This window comes from Asparagus officinalis, chromosome 5 (genome assembly GCF_001876935.1).
Source record: "Asparagus officinalis chromosome 5, Aspof.V1, whole genome shotgun sequence".
NCBI classification, from domain to species: domain Eukaryota; kingdom Viridiplantae; phylum Streptophyta; class Magnoliopsida; order Asparagales; family Asparagaceae; genus Asparagus; species Asparagus officinalis.
This window is the reverse complement of record NC_033798.1, coordinates 31,489,136-31,501,293: the sequence shown is the minus strand read 5'-3', so window position 1 is coordinate 31,501,293 and position 12,158 is coordinate 31,489,136. Positions and strand designations below refer to the sequence as shown.

The 12,158-nt window shown below is 37.8% G+C and overlaps 1 protein-coding gene across 5 annotated transcripts; it reads right to left on the bottom strand.

The window, feature by feature from the left end:
- Positions 3,930-10,549, bottom strand: LOC109842688 (probable sodium-coupled neutral amino acid transporter 6). 5 transcript variants are annotated; one of them, XM_020411542.1, is made up of 7 exons: positions 10,419-10,507; positions 10,068-10,104; positions 8,436-8,922; positions 6,928-7,080; positions 6,251-6,454; positions 4,970-5,435; positions 3,930-4,317 (listed from the first exon to the last, which is right to left on the bottom strand). In XM_020411542.1, the coding sequence occupies exons 3-7, from the start codon at positions 8,863-8,865 to the stop codon at positions 4,176-4,178; spliced, it is 1,395 nt and encodes a 464-aa protein (XP_020267131.1). In that variant the 5' UTR covers positions 8,866-8,922; positions 10,068-10,104; positions 10,419-10,507; the 3' UTR covers positions 3,930-4,175. The 5 variants fall into 5 exon arrangements, with proteins under 5 accessions (XP_020267131.1, XP_020267129.1, XP_020267130.1 ...); XM_020411540.1 differs by lacking the exon at positions 10,068-10,104 and having other exon boundaries at positions 10,419-10,548; XM_020411541.1 differs by lacking the exon at positions 10,068-10,104 and having other exon boundaries at positions 10,353-10,424.

Here is a 12,158-nt window from a genome sequence, read left to right as displayed (position 1 = left end):
AGATCAGATTCAATGGTGTTAGTTTTAAGGGGTTAAATGAGAAATGCATGATTGAGGTCATGGGTAACGGGGTTCCATCGGCCATGCGGACCATGGTGGTAGTGTCACGCCCCGGGCCCACAGGCCTGTTGGTGTGTGCAAGCCGTGAGACCTACCGAGTGTAACACGTTGTTTGGCTCAAACCATTGCCAAAATCGACTTGTCGATGTTACACATGAGTCTTTAGCTTCACTATATAAAGCCTTTAATTCCTTATTTTCCCACCGACGTGGGACTAAACTTGTGGGATGTCATATTCACCCCCACCTTACAAAGACAACGTCCTCGTTGCGGTATGATAATTATCACATCCTAGTATCGTTGCCAAGCGATGTGGACTCTAGAGGTGGCTCCTACGCGCTCTAGAGGTGGCTCTCACCACATCCACACAGTGTAGCACTTAGCCTCGCATAGCACTTAGCTCTACACTTTCGGCTGACAACTGCTCTGATACCATTTGTCATACCCCGGGCCTGTAGGCCCGTTGGCGTGTATAAGCCATGAGACCCACCGAGTGTAACACGTTGTTTGGATCAAACCACTGCCAAAATTAACTAGCGATATTAAACATGAGTCTTTAGCTTCACTATATAAAGCCTTTAATTCCTTATTTTCCCACCGATGTGGGACTAAACTTGTGGGATGTCACAGGTGGGGGGAAGGGGTGTTTAGTTGTATAGGTGTGTTTGTGAAGACGTCAGATGATGTGTGGCACTCGAATCTAAAATTCATGATTTAGCTTTTATACCTGAATGGGTGGCGTATGAGGCAGTAGTCAAACCTATAATAGGTGATGTGGCTGATGGATGTAGTGCCTATAGTAGATCGGTGTAGGATAGTGTTGTGGATGTGGATAGGATCTCGGAAATGGCTACCTGGGGTGGAGTCATCAGAGGTGTGGTTAGGGATGCTATAGCTAGATGTGCATGACGCTTTCTCGTGGAGTATCCTCGGAGCTTGTGAAAGTTGCATCATGATCTGCTAGAGGTCTAAGGAACGGAGTGCTACAGTCTAGATGATGGGGGATGTGGACAATGAGGGGGACCACAGTGAGGTGGTCAAGAGGTGGTGTGTACGGAGCATGAATTGATGGGAAGAGTTGTTAACTGAAGACGCGTCTCTTTAGCTTATAGCTTTCTGACAGCTGTCTCTAAGGCGGGTCAGGGTGACCAGTGAATGAGTTAGTTGTAAACAAATTCGAACTCCTATTAGATTTTTATCAAAAATTGAGAGAGATGTTGTCGATCTCAACTGTTGACGTGATGGCCCTGGAAGCTAGGTCTGATAGGGTTATTTTGAGGGTCGCAAATTTGTTCCCATAGGTCGAAGATTATGTGTAGAATTGGCAAATTGACTCTTTTGGTATAGTTGGAACTCCCAAGCATCACCCGACTGGGTGTAGAACTGCTTAAGGTATTCCTAGAGAGATGTGGTAGAGTAGAACCATGTGAGTTGAAGTTGGACAGAGGGAGAGACAGATTGGACTAATGATGCAATGGCTCGATTTCAGCAAGGGTCCAAGTCGTTAGTGCAGACTCATATGACGATAGGGTAACGACGTCTTTGATAGGATCTCCAGTAGTGGGTGGTTGAATTGCGGATTTAGCAGTGTTGTCAATGTGACTCCAGATGCAACAGCTACGTAGGATGAAGCGTAGGGAGTAGGACCAGAGGTGGTAGTTGCCGCCATTAAGTATAACATCAATGAATTGTTGATGGAAGTGCATTTCCTACGTTTTCATGTTGGTGAAATAAGGTTTGATTGATCGAAGGAACTAGTGATATGTGAGTTTGGATAGAGTAGATGAGCCAAATTAGTTTTGAGATGATTTCCGATTCGGGATCTATGGCGCAGGATGAGTGGTGGTGCAAATATGGCTCAGGTGGTCAAGCGGCAGTGTAGTTTTGACTCAAGTGGTCGAGCATTGGTGTAGGATTGGCACATGTGGTCGAGTGGTGGTGTGATCATGGGCGAGGCTAGGTGCATTGTGGTCGAGCTAGTGCTATTCTGGCTCGAGTAGGGTCGAGCAACGATGCGGATCTGGCAGGCGTTGTCGAGCGATGTCGAGTGATGGGGTAGTTTTGAGTCGGGCAGTCGAGCAATGTTGACGTGGGCGAGAAAGATCTCGTTGTAGATGAGCAGTGGTGCAATTGAATGGGTGAATCATAGTTGTGGACAAGTAGGTGCAAATCTAGTTCGAGCGGGATTGAGAAATGGTGCATATTTGATGGGCATGGTCAAGCGATATTGAGCAGAGTCGGCTGAGAGCTCAAGGGTGGTGGTCAGTAGGCAGCGGCTTGGGTTTGTTGTGCTGAGGCATGGTGGTTGATAAATGATAATCTCCTGATCATAGAAATCTCATGATCGCGAGATTTCGCAATCACGAGAGGGAAGCATGATTTACATAAGAGCCATGTTAATTAGGTTTTTGGCATTGTGAGGCTGGGATTTTGAGGGGAAAGTTGATTGGGTGGCTCTAATACCATGTAAGAGCCAGAGCAATTGGAGAGAAAAAGATATCTTTCTTCATTGATATGGCAATTTATAGATACATTGTAAATAGAGTCTGTTGTACTATCCTACCCAATGTGAGACTAAACAAGTCTATGTATATACAATATTTAACAAGAAAAGGGTGTTAGAAAAATCCCCTCAGCTATTTTAATTGAGAAGTATCCTCCATGTTTAGGGTATAGATAATTCATCTCAACTTTAAAATTTTGATTTAACCCCAAAACACACTCACCCCCAACCCCCGACCTTGCCCCACATACACAATAGTTGAGGGGGAGTTTTATAAAATTACCCTTAAACTAAGCACAACTTAAGGCACATGTGACATCGATTTTATAAGACTATGTTTTATATTACGTAGCTTGCATATTGATACTGTTGTAGGTATTGGATTTTTCTAACTCTGTGGTGTTGTCTTTTTTCTCCTAAAAGTTTTGGATGTTGTTTAAAATTGGATATACCTAAACTTTTCTGTTAAAATACAATCCATCTGAGTGCATAATATGTATAAATCATTCTCGGAGTATATTTTATAATTTTCTGACACTAAAGAGCAATCATTTTGAAAATTTTAGATAAAGTGTAGTTGGGAAGATATGGAAGGATTAAAATATTAGATTTTAAGATTGATCACATAATGTGTGTTTTCTTTCATGAATTTGCACATTTTAACTCAGAGAATTCTAAAAAAAGCTTTTAATTACTATAATACTCTAAAAAAGCTTTTAATTACTATAATACTCGATCGTCGGCTATAAATGGCAGATGGAAGTAATTTTTTAAAACTAAATAAAATTCAAGCACTAGATAAAACCTTTTTTCCCTAATGAACTCAAGAATTTATTTTTTTCATTAATAGTAAGTGTCCTTTCAATATTTGTCTCTTACATCATTAATATTTTAAAATTAGTTATTCAAATTATTGAAATTGCTCTTAAATCATTAATATTTTAAGATTTTAAGCTTCACAATTCCTCTAGAAAGCAAAATGTTAAAACCAACAAGATTTTACGCATGGAATCTAAAGAATTTTAATATATTATGATAATTATAAACTTTTTCGCAACCATGTTATAGTAAATAAATAAACCTAAAATACATAATTAAGATATTTAACCACGTGCAATGCACATGCATACCACCTAACAGATAGCTAATATATACATTCTTGCATATAAGGGCGCGTTTGTTTCTCGGTTTTTAGGTGGGAAAGTGCCCGAAAGCTGCCACCCCAGTCCCATCCGTGGCACCTTTCGGGCAAAAACGCATCTAAAAGAGGCGTTTTTGCCCAAAAGCTGCCACGGATGGGACTGCCGTGGCAGCTTTCGAGCTCCCAGTCCCACAACCAAACGCGCCCTAACTCAGAACTGACACATTGAGCGTACTACCATTATTACATATACTCAGCTTCAAATTCAAAAACTAGGGCACATTCCCAATATATTACACATACTCGCATGTAACCCAAAACTTAAAAGATTGAGGATACCCCCAATTTATTACAGATACTTGCATTTACCTCAACTCAAACATTGAGCACAGTTCCAGTACAAAACTACAGACGGGACAACTTCAAACATCTCCAATGCACTTATACACTATAGCCACGGAATCACAGCGCTCAATACTTAGGCGCAGGCTTGCTCCTCTGAAATATGGCAAATACATCACTGTATATAGCCACCCCACTCGAAACAACGGCCAGGACGATCATGAAACTCGATAGGATCTTATCCCTGTTGCTCGCTATGGCATGAGCATCCCTGAAACAAGAAACCAAAATGATAATAATTAGGAAAATGACAACATAAAAATATCCCAAGAATCAATAAAAAATTATGGTTAATATCAGGGGGAGAAAACCCCTTAAGGAAATTATGCACATTATCCCGTTAACTATTTTAAATCCACAAAGTATTTCCAAACTTTATGGGGTTTTGCACATAATCCTTCTCAACCTATTTTATTCTACTGAACCTCCTGAAGAATTTTCACTTCAACCTCCAAGAAAATTATCATCAAGCGTAACATGTCTCGCATCTTGGTGTGACCAAAAAAGTCACCCTCGGTTCACAATAAATCACCCTTTCATCCTTTTTCTTATTTCCATTACGTCTTTGACAACTGAGGGGAGTTTTCATCTTTTTTGATTATGTGCGTCGCAAATGACAAGTTAGAGTTGACAGTAGACTATGTTTGTTGTTGTTTTTTTGGTTTTTTTTGGGGGGTGGGGGTTTAAAGTGAACAATCATCAAGAAGTTTAGTAGAATAAATAAATTCAGGGGGGTTTATATGCAAAACCTCTTGAGTTCAGGGGGTATTTGTGGAATTATAATAGTTAAGGGGATTTATCAGCAAAACCCCCAAAGTAAGGGGTTGTCTGAAATTAACCCAAACTATTACAAGAGAACTCACCTTAGGGTGATGGCAGCAGGGAAGATGAAACCGATACAGACTGTTGCAGTCGAACCCGTAAACTGAAAAGCGTCCCAAATGCTCGGGATAAAATTCGCAGCCAAGAAAACGAACGATAGGAGAAGCAAAGTAACAAATGCAAATCTCCGATTATCAGAAGATATGGGCCTGGCTGAAGGAAAGAGGAGACCATCAAAGTTGAGGCGGAGGGCGAAAAAGATGATGGGGAACACAAGCATGAGGTGAAGAACATAGCTAACTCGAACAATGTCATTGAGAAGAGAGCTGTAAGGGATGCCGAGATCAGAATCAAAGTTGGTAAGGACATCATCGAGGGTTGAATCGCCGAAAAGGAGGTAGGAGAAGAAGCTTGTGGCTATGTAGACAGTAGAGCAGAGGGCGAGTGATGTCCGCACTATCGGCTGAATTAGGGAAGAGTCATCGAGCTCGTTGTCTACGCTGTGAACTGCAAATCTCATAAATGAAACTGGTCAAAGGAATTTCCAATCACAGACTCCAGTAACAAAGAACAATGTGTACTAGAGACGAAGAAAACAAGAGCTAGACTAGAGGCCCTTGATCCTCTGTCTCCTATTTATTTGTCCAAGGTTTTCAACATTCATGTAAAACTATTAGAGACAAGTTTATTTAGTTCCATATTGAAAGCTTATGTAATAGTATTGTATTTGTTTTACTATAAATAAAACTTAACTCTCCGCCCGAGAGGTCAAGCCATTTTCCCACTACAACCGTAACAAATGCATTTGTATACCGAGAAACAAGCTTGTTGACCAGTTTCTCTACCCACACGCACATAAGAGGTTTACATTTGTAATAACCCCTGAAAAGCTCGGAAATTTCACTTCATCCCCAAGTACTTTTCAGATAACCACCAAATTTAAAGAGTAGTCCAAAATAGAAAACGAAAAAGTTTTCAGAGTTTAATGATGTTCTTACACTTTATGCGGTTTATCACTAAATGGGCTAACCTTATTGACGGTGTTGTGAAATTTACCCTTAAAAAAATTAGTTGGAGAGTTGCTTGCTTAATGATGGTAATCAAGTTTCTATTACGCTCTAAAAAGAAGGTTGCCATTGTCTCTCACAAAGAGGTATAAGTTCGTCAAGTTCTTGAACAATCTAAACATCATAAGAATGCCACTAATGCTGTTTATTTGACAAAGAATGGCACTAATGTTGTTCATTGGACCAGAAATTTAAGTAATAACCACTAACCAGTAAACCACCAACATGATCACGTCTACTACGGGAAGTGCATACCGTTGTAATGGCAGATAAATGCAGTGACGAGAACTGGAACTGCTGTGAAAAGATTCCAAACAGATGACAAATCAGTGATCTCTGGAAACAATCTTGGCATCTGCACACTTCCACTCACTAATTTGACAATCGCAATTGCAGCAGTGACAACAACGAACACCGCCGCCAGCGCAACCGATAAGGCAGATGTATATCGCAGAGAATCTGCAGGCAGAGTTAGAGTGTCTTGGGTTGTGGAAAAGAGCTCTATCGGTTGCAAATACCCCCTGAACTTTTTTTATTCCACTTAACCCCCTTGGACTTTAGGTGTCACTTAAACCCCTTGACCTTTGAAGTGTTTCCAACACACTCCCCGACATTGTTACCCATTAATGGTGAAATGACCAAAATTCCCTTTCTGAAATATAATCCTCAAAAATGAAATCAGCATAAAGGGGTAATTTTTAATAGACAGAGGGGTATTTCATCCTTTTGCTGTCAGGTGCTTGGCATGTGACCCTTTGAAGCTCAAGATGTGACTTTGGGGTTAAGTGAGACAAATTCAAGGGCGTTAGGTGGAATAAACAAAGTTCAGGGTGGCATGTGCGAAAAAACCCAAAGTATGGGAGGCATTGAGTGAAATTTACACTAAACAAAATTCTAGAATCTTAACAGGGAAAATAATTGGTTCAACTTGCCAATGCGCTTGAAGCTTGCCAATGGAACAAATACAAGAAGGGTTGTAATGGTAAGAACAAGGAATCGGCCATTCCACAAGTGACGCCCAAACCATTCTTCTAATAGACCAGAATGAGGAATACTAGTGGAGGATGTTCCAGAAAGCACGTCGCCTGGTCACAAAGTTAAATGTTATAAAATAGAAATTCTTTAAGGGCTACCTTGCAACAGCATGGATCTAATAAGTAATAAAGGTAAAAAAAAAAAATCATTAAATGAGCTTCACTTTTATCTGCTGATTTCTAAAGGACAATATATACTTGGAAAGGATGTGAGTTGCTTCAGATATTTGATCATTAGTAGACTAATCAAACAATGTTTCTTATGGTATACTGTATTCTAGGTAGCACGGACACGGGTGCGGACGTGGACACTGGACACAGACACGGGACACGGAAAATTCGTAAAATGTAGGATATTGGGTTAAGGCTACATATGTGTATGTGTATAAAACTTACATTAGATCAAATACTGAATTGAAATATGTATAACATTTGTATGTTTCTTTCTATTATCTATAACAATTAAGAATTAAGTTAAATAAAACTAAGAATAAGATTTAACAACAAATGTTTAGTTTTGATCGCATGGGATAATATAATGGGTATTTGTCAAATATTTAAGTAATGAGTGTCAGTTTTCATGTTTAAAAAACCGATTGGGTTTGAGCCCGATATTATCAAAGAAAATTGGGTATAAGGAATGGGAAAATCGGATTTTGCTTTGAACCATATGTGTACATGGCATGTCTGTGGAGAATCCATGTCCAACGCGTGTCGGACACGAACACAGCACCAAAAACGCCGTGTCTGAGTAACCTAGACTGTATGAGTGGTTATAAAGTGTTTTCTGAAAAGATGAAAACAGAGTCAAATCCCGATTTGAAATGCAATTGCGCAAATGCTAGCGAGTAGCTTGGATCTTCAACAAATCATAAATCACATATTCTTTAAAGAAAGGGTTTTGTCGACATTAGTCCCTTAAAACTTTAATATTTTGAAATTCGTCCACAATCATTGAAACTGATATTAGGTCCTCCAAGTATTATGAGTTGTTTCAAATTAATCCCTCCAATTAAGAGCACAAGTTCCAAGATAAGAGTTGGGGGGTTCTACTAGTCATTTCAATGATTTGAACAACTAATTTTAAAATATTAAAGATTTAAGGGGTGAATACCCCCCCCCCCAAAAAAAAAAAAAAACCAAAAAAAAAACAAAGCAAAACAAAAAACTGACACCACTAAATATACATTGATGGAGCCTATGATACTAGTAGTCCAATACTATCAATGATGCAATGGGGAAAAAAGACAAATTGAAATGCAGAAGAGTGCATGTTAGTAGTAGTTATCCCTGTAACTAAGTACTGCACCACAATCACGCCATAGACAAATAATAATCAGTCATTTAACAAGATGAAAAAAATCATCAAAGAACAATTAAACTTTTTAATGTTTTAGTAATTTTACCGATGATAATCATGTATACCACCATGATGCCAACATTGTTGATAACCACACAAATCTGCAGAAGCATTCTTCCAATCCTTCCAAAGGCATCCCCCATCACTCCACCATACGAAGTCATTTTCTCCACACGGCTAAATCTGATAAGCATCTCAACAGAAGCCTCAGTAAGGAAAGCAATAAAGATAATCATCACAATCCCAGGAACAAGGCCCAAGACCTTCATAGTCGCGGGCAGAGCCATGATGCCGGCTCCAATGATGGTGGTTGATAAATTAAACACGGCTCCAGAGAAAGAAGCGCCATTGAATTCATGGAATTCGCTGGAGCCTTCGTGCTTGCTTGGGAGCAGGGGAGTAGTCTCGTTGGCAATCTGCTTATCTCTTCGGGCTCGGTTCTTGTTTCTAACTGGTTGAAGGCTTCCAGTCGTCATACTGCAGAACGCTTGAATGGGGTTCAATTGGAAGTAGCTCAGGATTCAGACAATGAACTGCAAAATATTTTTTTTTTTAAAAAGTACTATTAGGATTGCTGTTGAAGCTTGAAGCACGTTCACATGAAAAAGATAGGGATAGGGGGAAATGGGTTTTCGTTAACACCCAAGTTCTGTAAATTTACCAAGTTTGGATTTAAGCCAAAGCATCCTTCAAAAAAAAGGGGGGAAATAATAATAATAATAATAATAAATCAAACTGGGTTTCTGTTTTCAGAACCAAGAGGTTACAACCTGATCTCTTCAAAGACAAACTACAAGAGCTAAAGTACTTCTAAAAAATGACACAATTGTTCGCAAATTTTTTTTTTTTTTTTGACTAAACCCTTTGATTCAAACATGATACTATCATTTGTAGAAATGGGTCACAATCTAAAACTAATCTAAAAACTAATAGAAAGTAATGCAAAAACTCGACTAAACCCATGTTAAAATCACACGTTTTATGCAAAATTTTAACCCATTTGCTAAAAGTCCAAAAAACTTATCTCATAATCACACATTTGTATCTCTTCAACATGACCCTCAAAAATAATAATAATAATAATAATAATAATAATCAGTGGCGGACCCACCCTTGTTCAAAGTGGTTCACTTGAACCACCTCATACAAAAGTTCTCTATAGCCTAGTGGTATTGCAGTTGGTAACATTTTGTAAGAGGTCTGGAGTTCAAACCATCCAGCCTTCGAAAATTTCTCTTTTAGGCTTCTTTCCTTTTACCTCCCCTCTATTCTTCTTCTTCTTCTTCTTTTCCTTTCATTTTATCCCTTTGTTCTGTCTACCTTTTTAAGGCATTCTATAAATATTTTTGTTTCTTATATATATAAGTCAAATCATTGTTTAAAAATGATTGTTTTTCTCTTTAATAACCCTTCCTTCATTTTTTCCCACCTGCTATTATTTGAGAAAAAAATTTAGTGTATATTTTGAACCACCACCAAATATGTTGTAGATCCGCCACTGATAATAATAATAATTTAAAAAAATCCACACCTTCTCAGAGTCACAATCTGATCTCTGCAAAAATCAGCTAAAAGTTTCTATAATTTCTAAAAGCTAATAGAACTATATAATTCCAGCTTGCCTCTTCAACATCCAAAAAAAAGAAAAACAAAAAAAAAATCAAATCAAATCATCCACCTCAAAAGAGTCGCAATCTGAGTTCAGCAAAAACTACCTGAAAGACCAAAAAACCATGTCAAAGTCACACATTTTGTGCAAAATCTTAACTAAAATTCTGATTCAGACATGAAACAAGAATTTCTACAAATGGGTTACAATCTAAAAGTAGTCTAGATGTCACAAGAGCTATCTAAAGAGAATCACACAACCTGAGCTCCACAAAACCCAGCTACATGATCAAAAACCCATCTCAAAAAACACAAATTCTTATGCAGAATTTCAAATAAAAGCTACTAAAACTACCTATTGGGTTCCAAGATAAGCTCTTCAGCATTCCAAACACAATAAAAAGTTAATAAAAAAACTGACCTTTTTCCTATCATCTCATTGAAAACAAAGACAGAAGAGATAGCGTGTGCTTCCCACCAGCTAGCTTGAAGTCGCTTTCTGAATGGAAAATTTATTATTTAAGTACACTTTTAACAAATAACGAATTTGCCAGCAGCCTTTTGGTCTTTTCAACAAGGGAAGTGGTGTTCCTGTAATAATTAAAGGGTGTTTTTGGTATCCATGTTGTAACTTTGGGACTTTTCGATATTAGTCCTTTGCATATTTCATATTTTGAATTCTTCGCTCAAATCATTGGAATATTATTAGGCCCTCCAGTTCTTATATTATTTTGACTTAGTCCCTCAAATCATTAAAATTAAATTTAAATCTTTTACTAATGGGCTATTTTGAGAATGGTCACTTCAATCAAGGGCATAAGAGCAACTCCAACCGGTCGCCATTTTCCCAAATTGACGCAAAATTTTTCCATTTTCTTCCTCCAACCGATCGTCATTTTTAGAGCTATTTTAAAGTTGTGCTACAGTGTTGCGCCAGGAATGGTGTAACACTGTAGATATAGAGTTTTTGTTTTTTTCAAGTTTGCCCTTAAAGTTTGTTATAACAAATTAAATATTCCAATCATATCTCATTAAAAGATAAGAATGATAAAAGGAATATTTTTTTGGTGTAAAATTTAGTGTAATGGTTTGGAGATGGAATAGTGATTTGGTGTAAAAACTACACCAACTTGGTGTAAAAACTACACTATTTTGGGTTTTGTGGTTAGAGATGCTCTAAGTAGCGACTATAGGGAAATTAGTCCTCGAATCATGCAAAATTTTTATTAGGTTGCCTCATTCTCATACATTATTTCAAATTAATCCCTCTAATTGACAATTCTACTAGTAATTGGAGAATACTGGGCTAGACCAATTTTAAAATAACCTATGAATTGTGTGTATAATGGCAACTTCAACGATTTAATGGACTGATTCTAAAATACCTTAAGAATTGACAGACTTAAGAGAAATTTCATGAGCTGAGGGAATAATTTCAAAATACGAAATATGAAATGGACTAATAGAAAAAAGCCCTAATAATCTGACAGAGCGTTTCAGAGAGCAAAATATGGGTATTATTAGGATAATATTGAAAATTCATTGATTAGATAGATTACCATCAAAGTCGTCGATAAAATTGAATATGCACAAGTTTCCATGATCACACGTAGGATTGGATGGGCGTGTTTATTCGTTTGTAATTGTTAATTGGTACCTAGCAATCCTGCTTTTTAGGATGCAGACTAGGATTCTTGGTTTAAATTTGTCTTCTTCAGCGATTAGAACTAGGATTATTATTATCTCGAAGGGTTATTTTAATATGGGCCCCAACCTCCTCAGTATTTTGTGCTGGCCCCCCAAATCTTTGAAAATTCCCTCGTACACCTCAAATCTTTAATATTGCGATATTAGCCTCTTAAATCTTTGAAATTGATCTCAGGTCCCCAAATCCTTAAGCCTCTATATAAAATCTGATTGAAATGACAGAATATTCTATTTACTTTAACTTTTTCTGTGACTTGTCAGTTATACTCCTCTCACAAACCAAGAATACATTAACCACTTTAACCTATAATTGTTAAGCTCTCCAAAAATGTTTAATATTCAAATACATTTTCCACTTTATATTCTTTGATGTCTTTCTTAACTGCTCTCTTCAGCTCTAATCATAAATTTGCATCAGATTGATTTTTATTAGGGAAGACGTTAGAGAAGACGT

Coding starts and splice junctions, on each gene's coding strand:
- LOC109842688 (XM_020411540.1), bottom strand. CDS start 8,865: ATGACGACTGGAAGCCTTCAACCAGTTAGAAACAAGAACCGAGCCCGA. Junction 5,436..6,250: donor ATTTATCTGCCATTACAACG/GTATGCACTTCC, acceptor TGAGATTTGCAG/TTCACAGCGTAGACAACGAG. Junction 4,318..4,969: donor CCTGCTGCCATCACCCTAAG/GTGAGTTCTCTT, acceptor TTCTTGTTTCAG/GGATGCTCATGCCATAGCGA.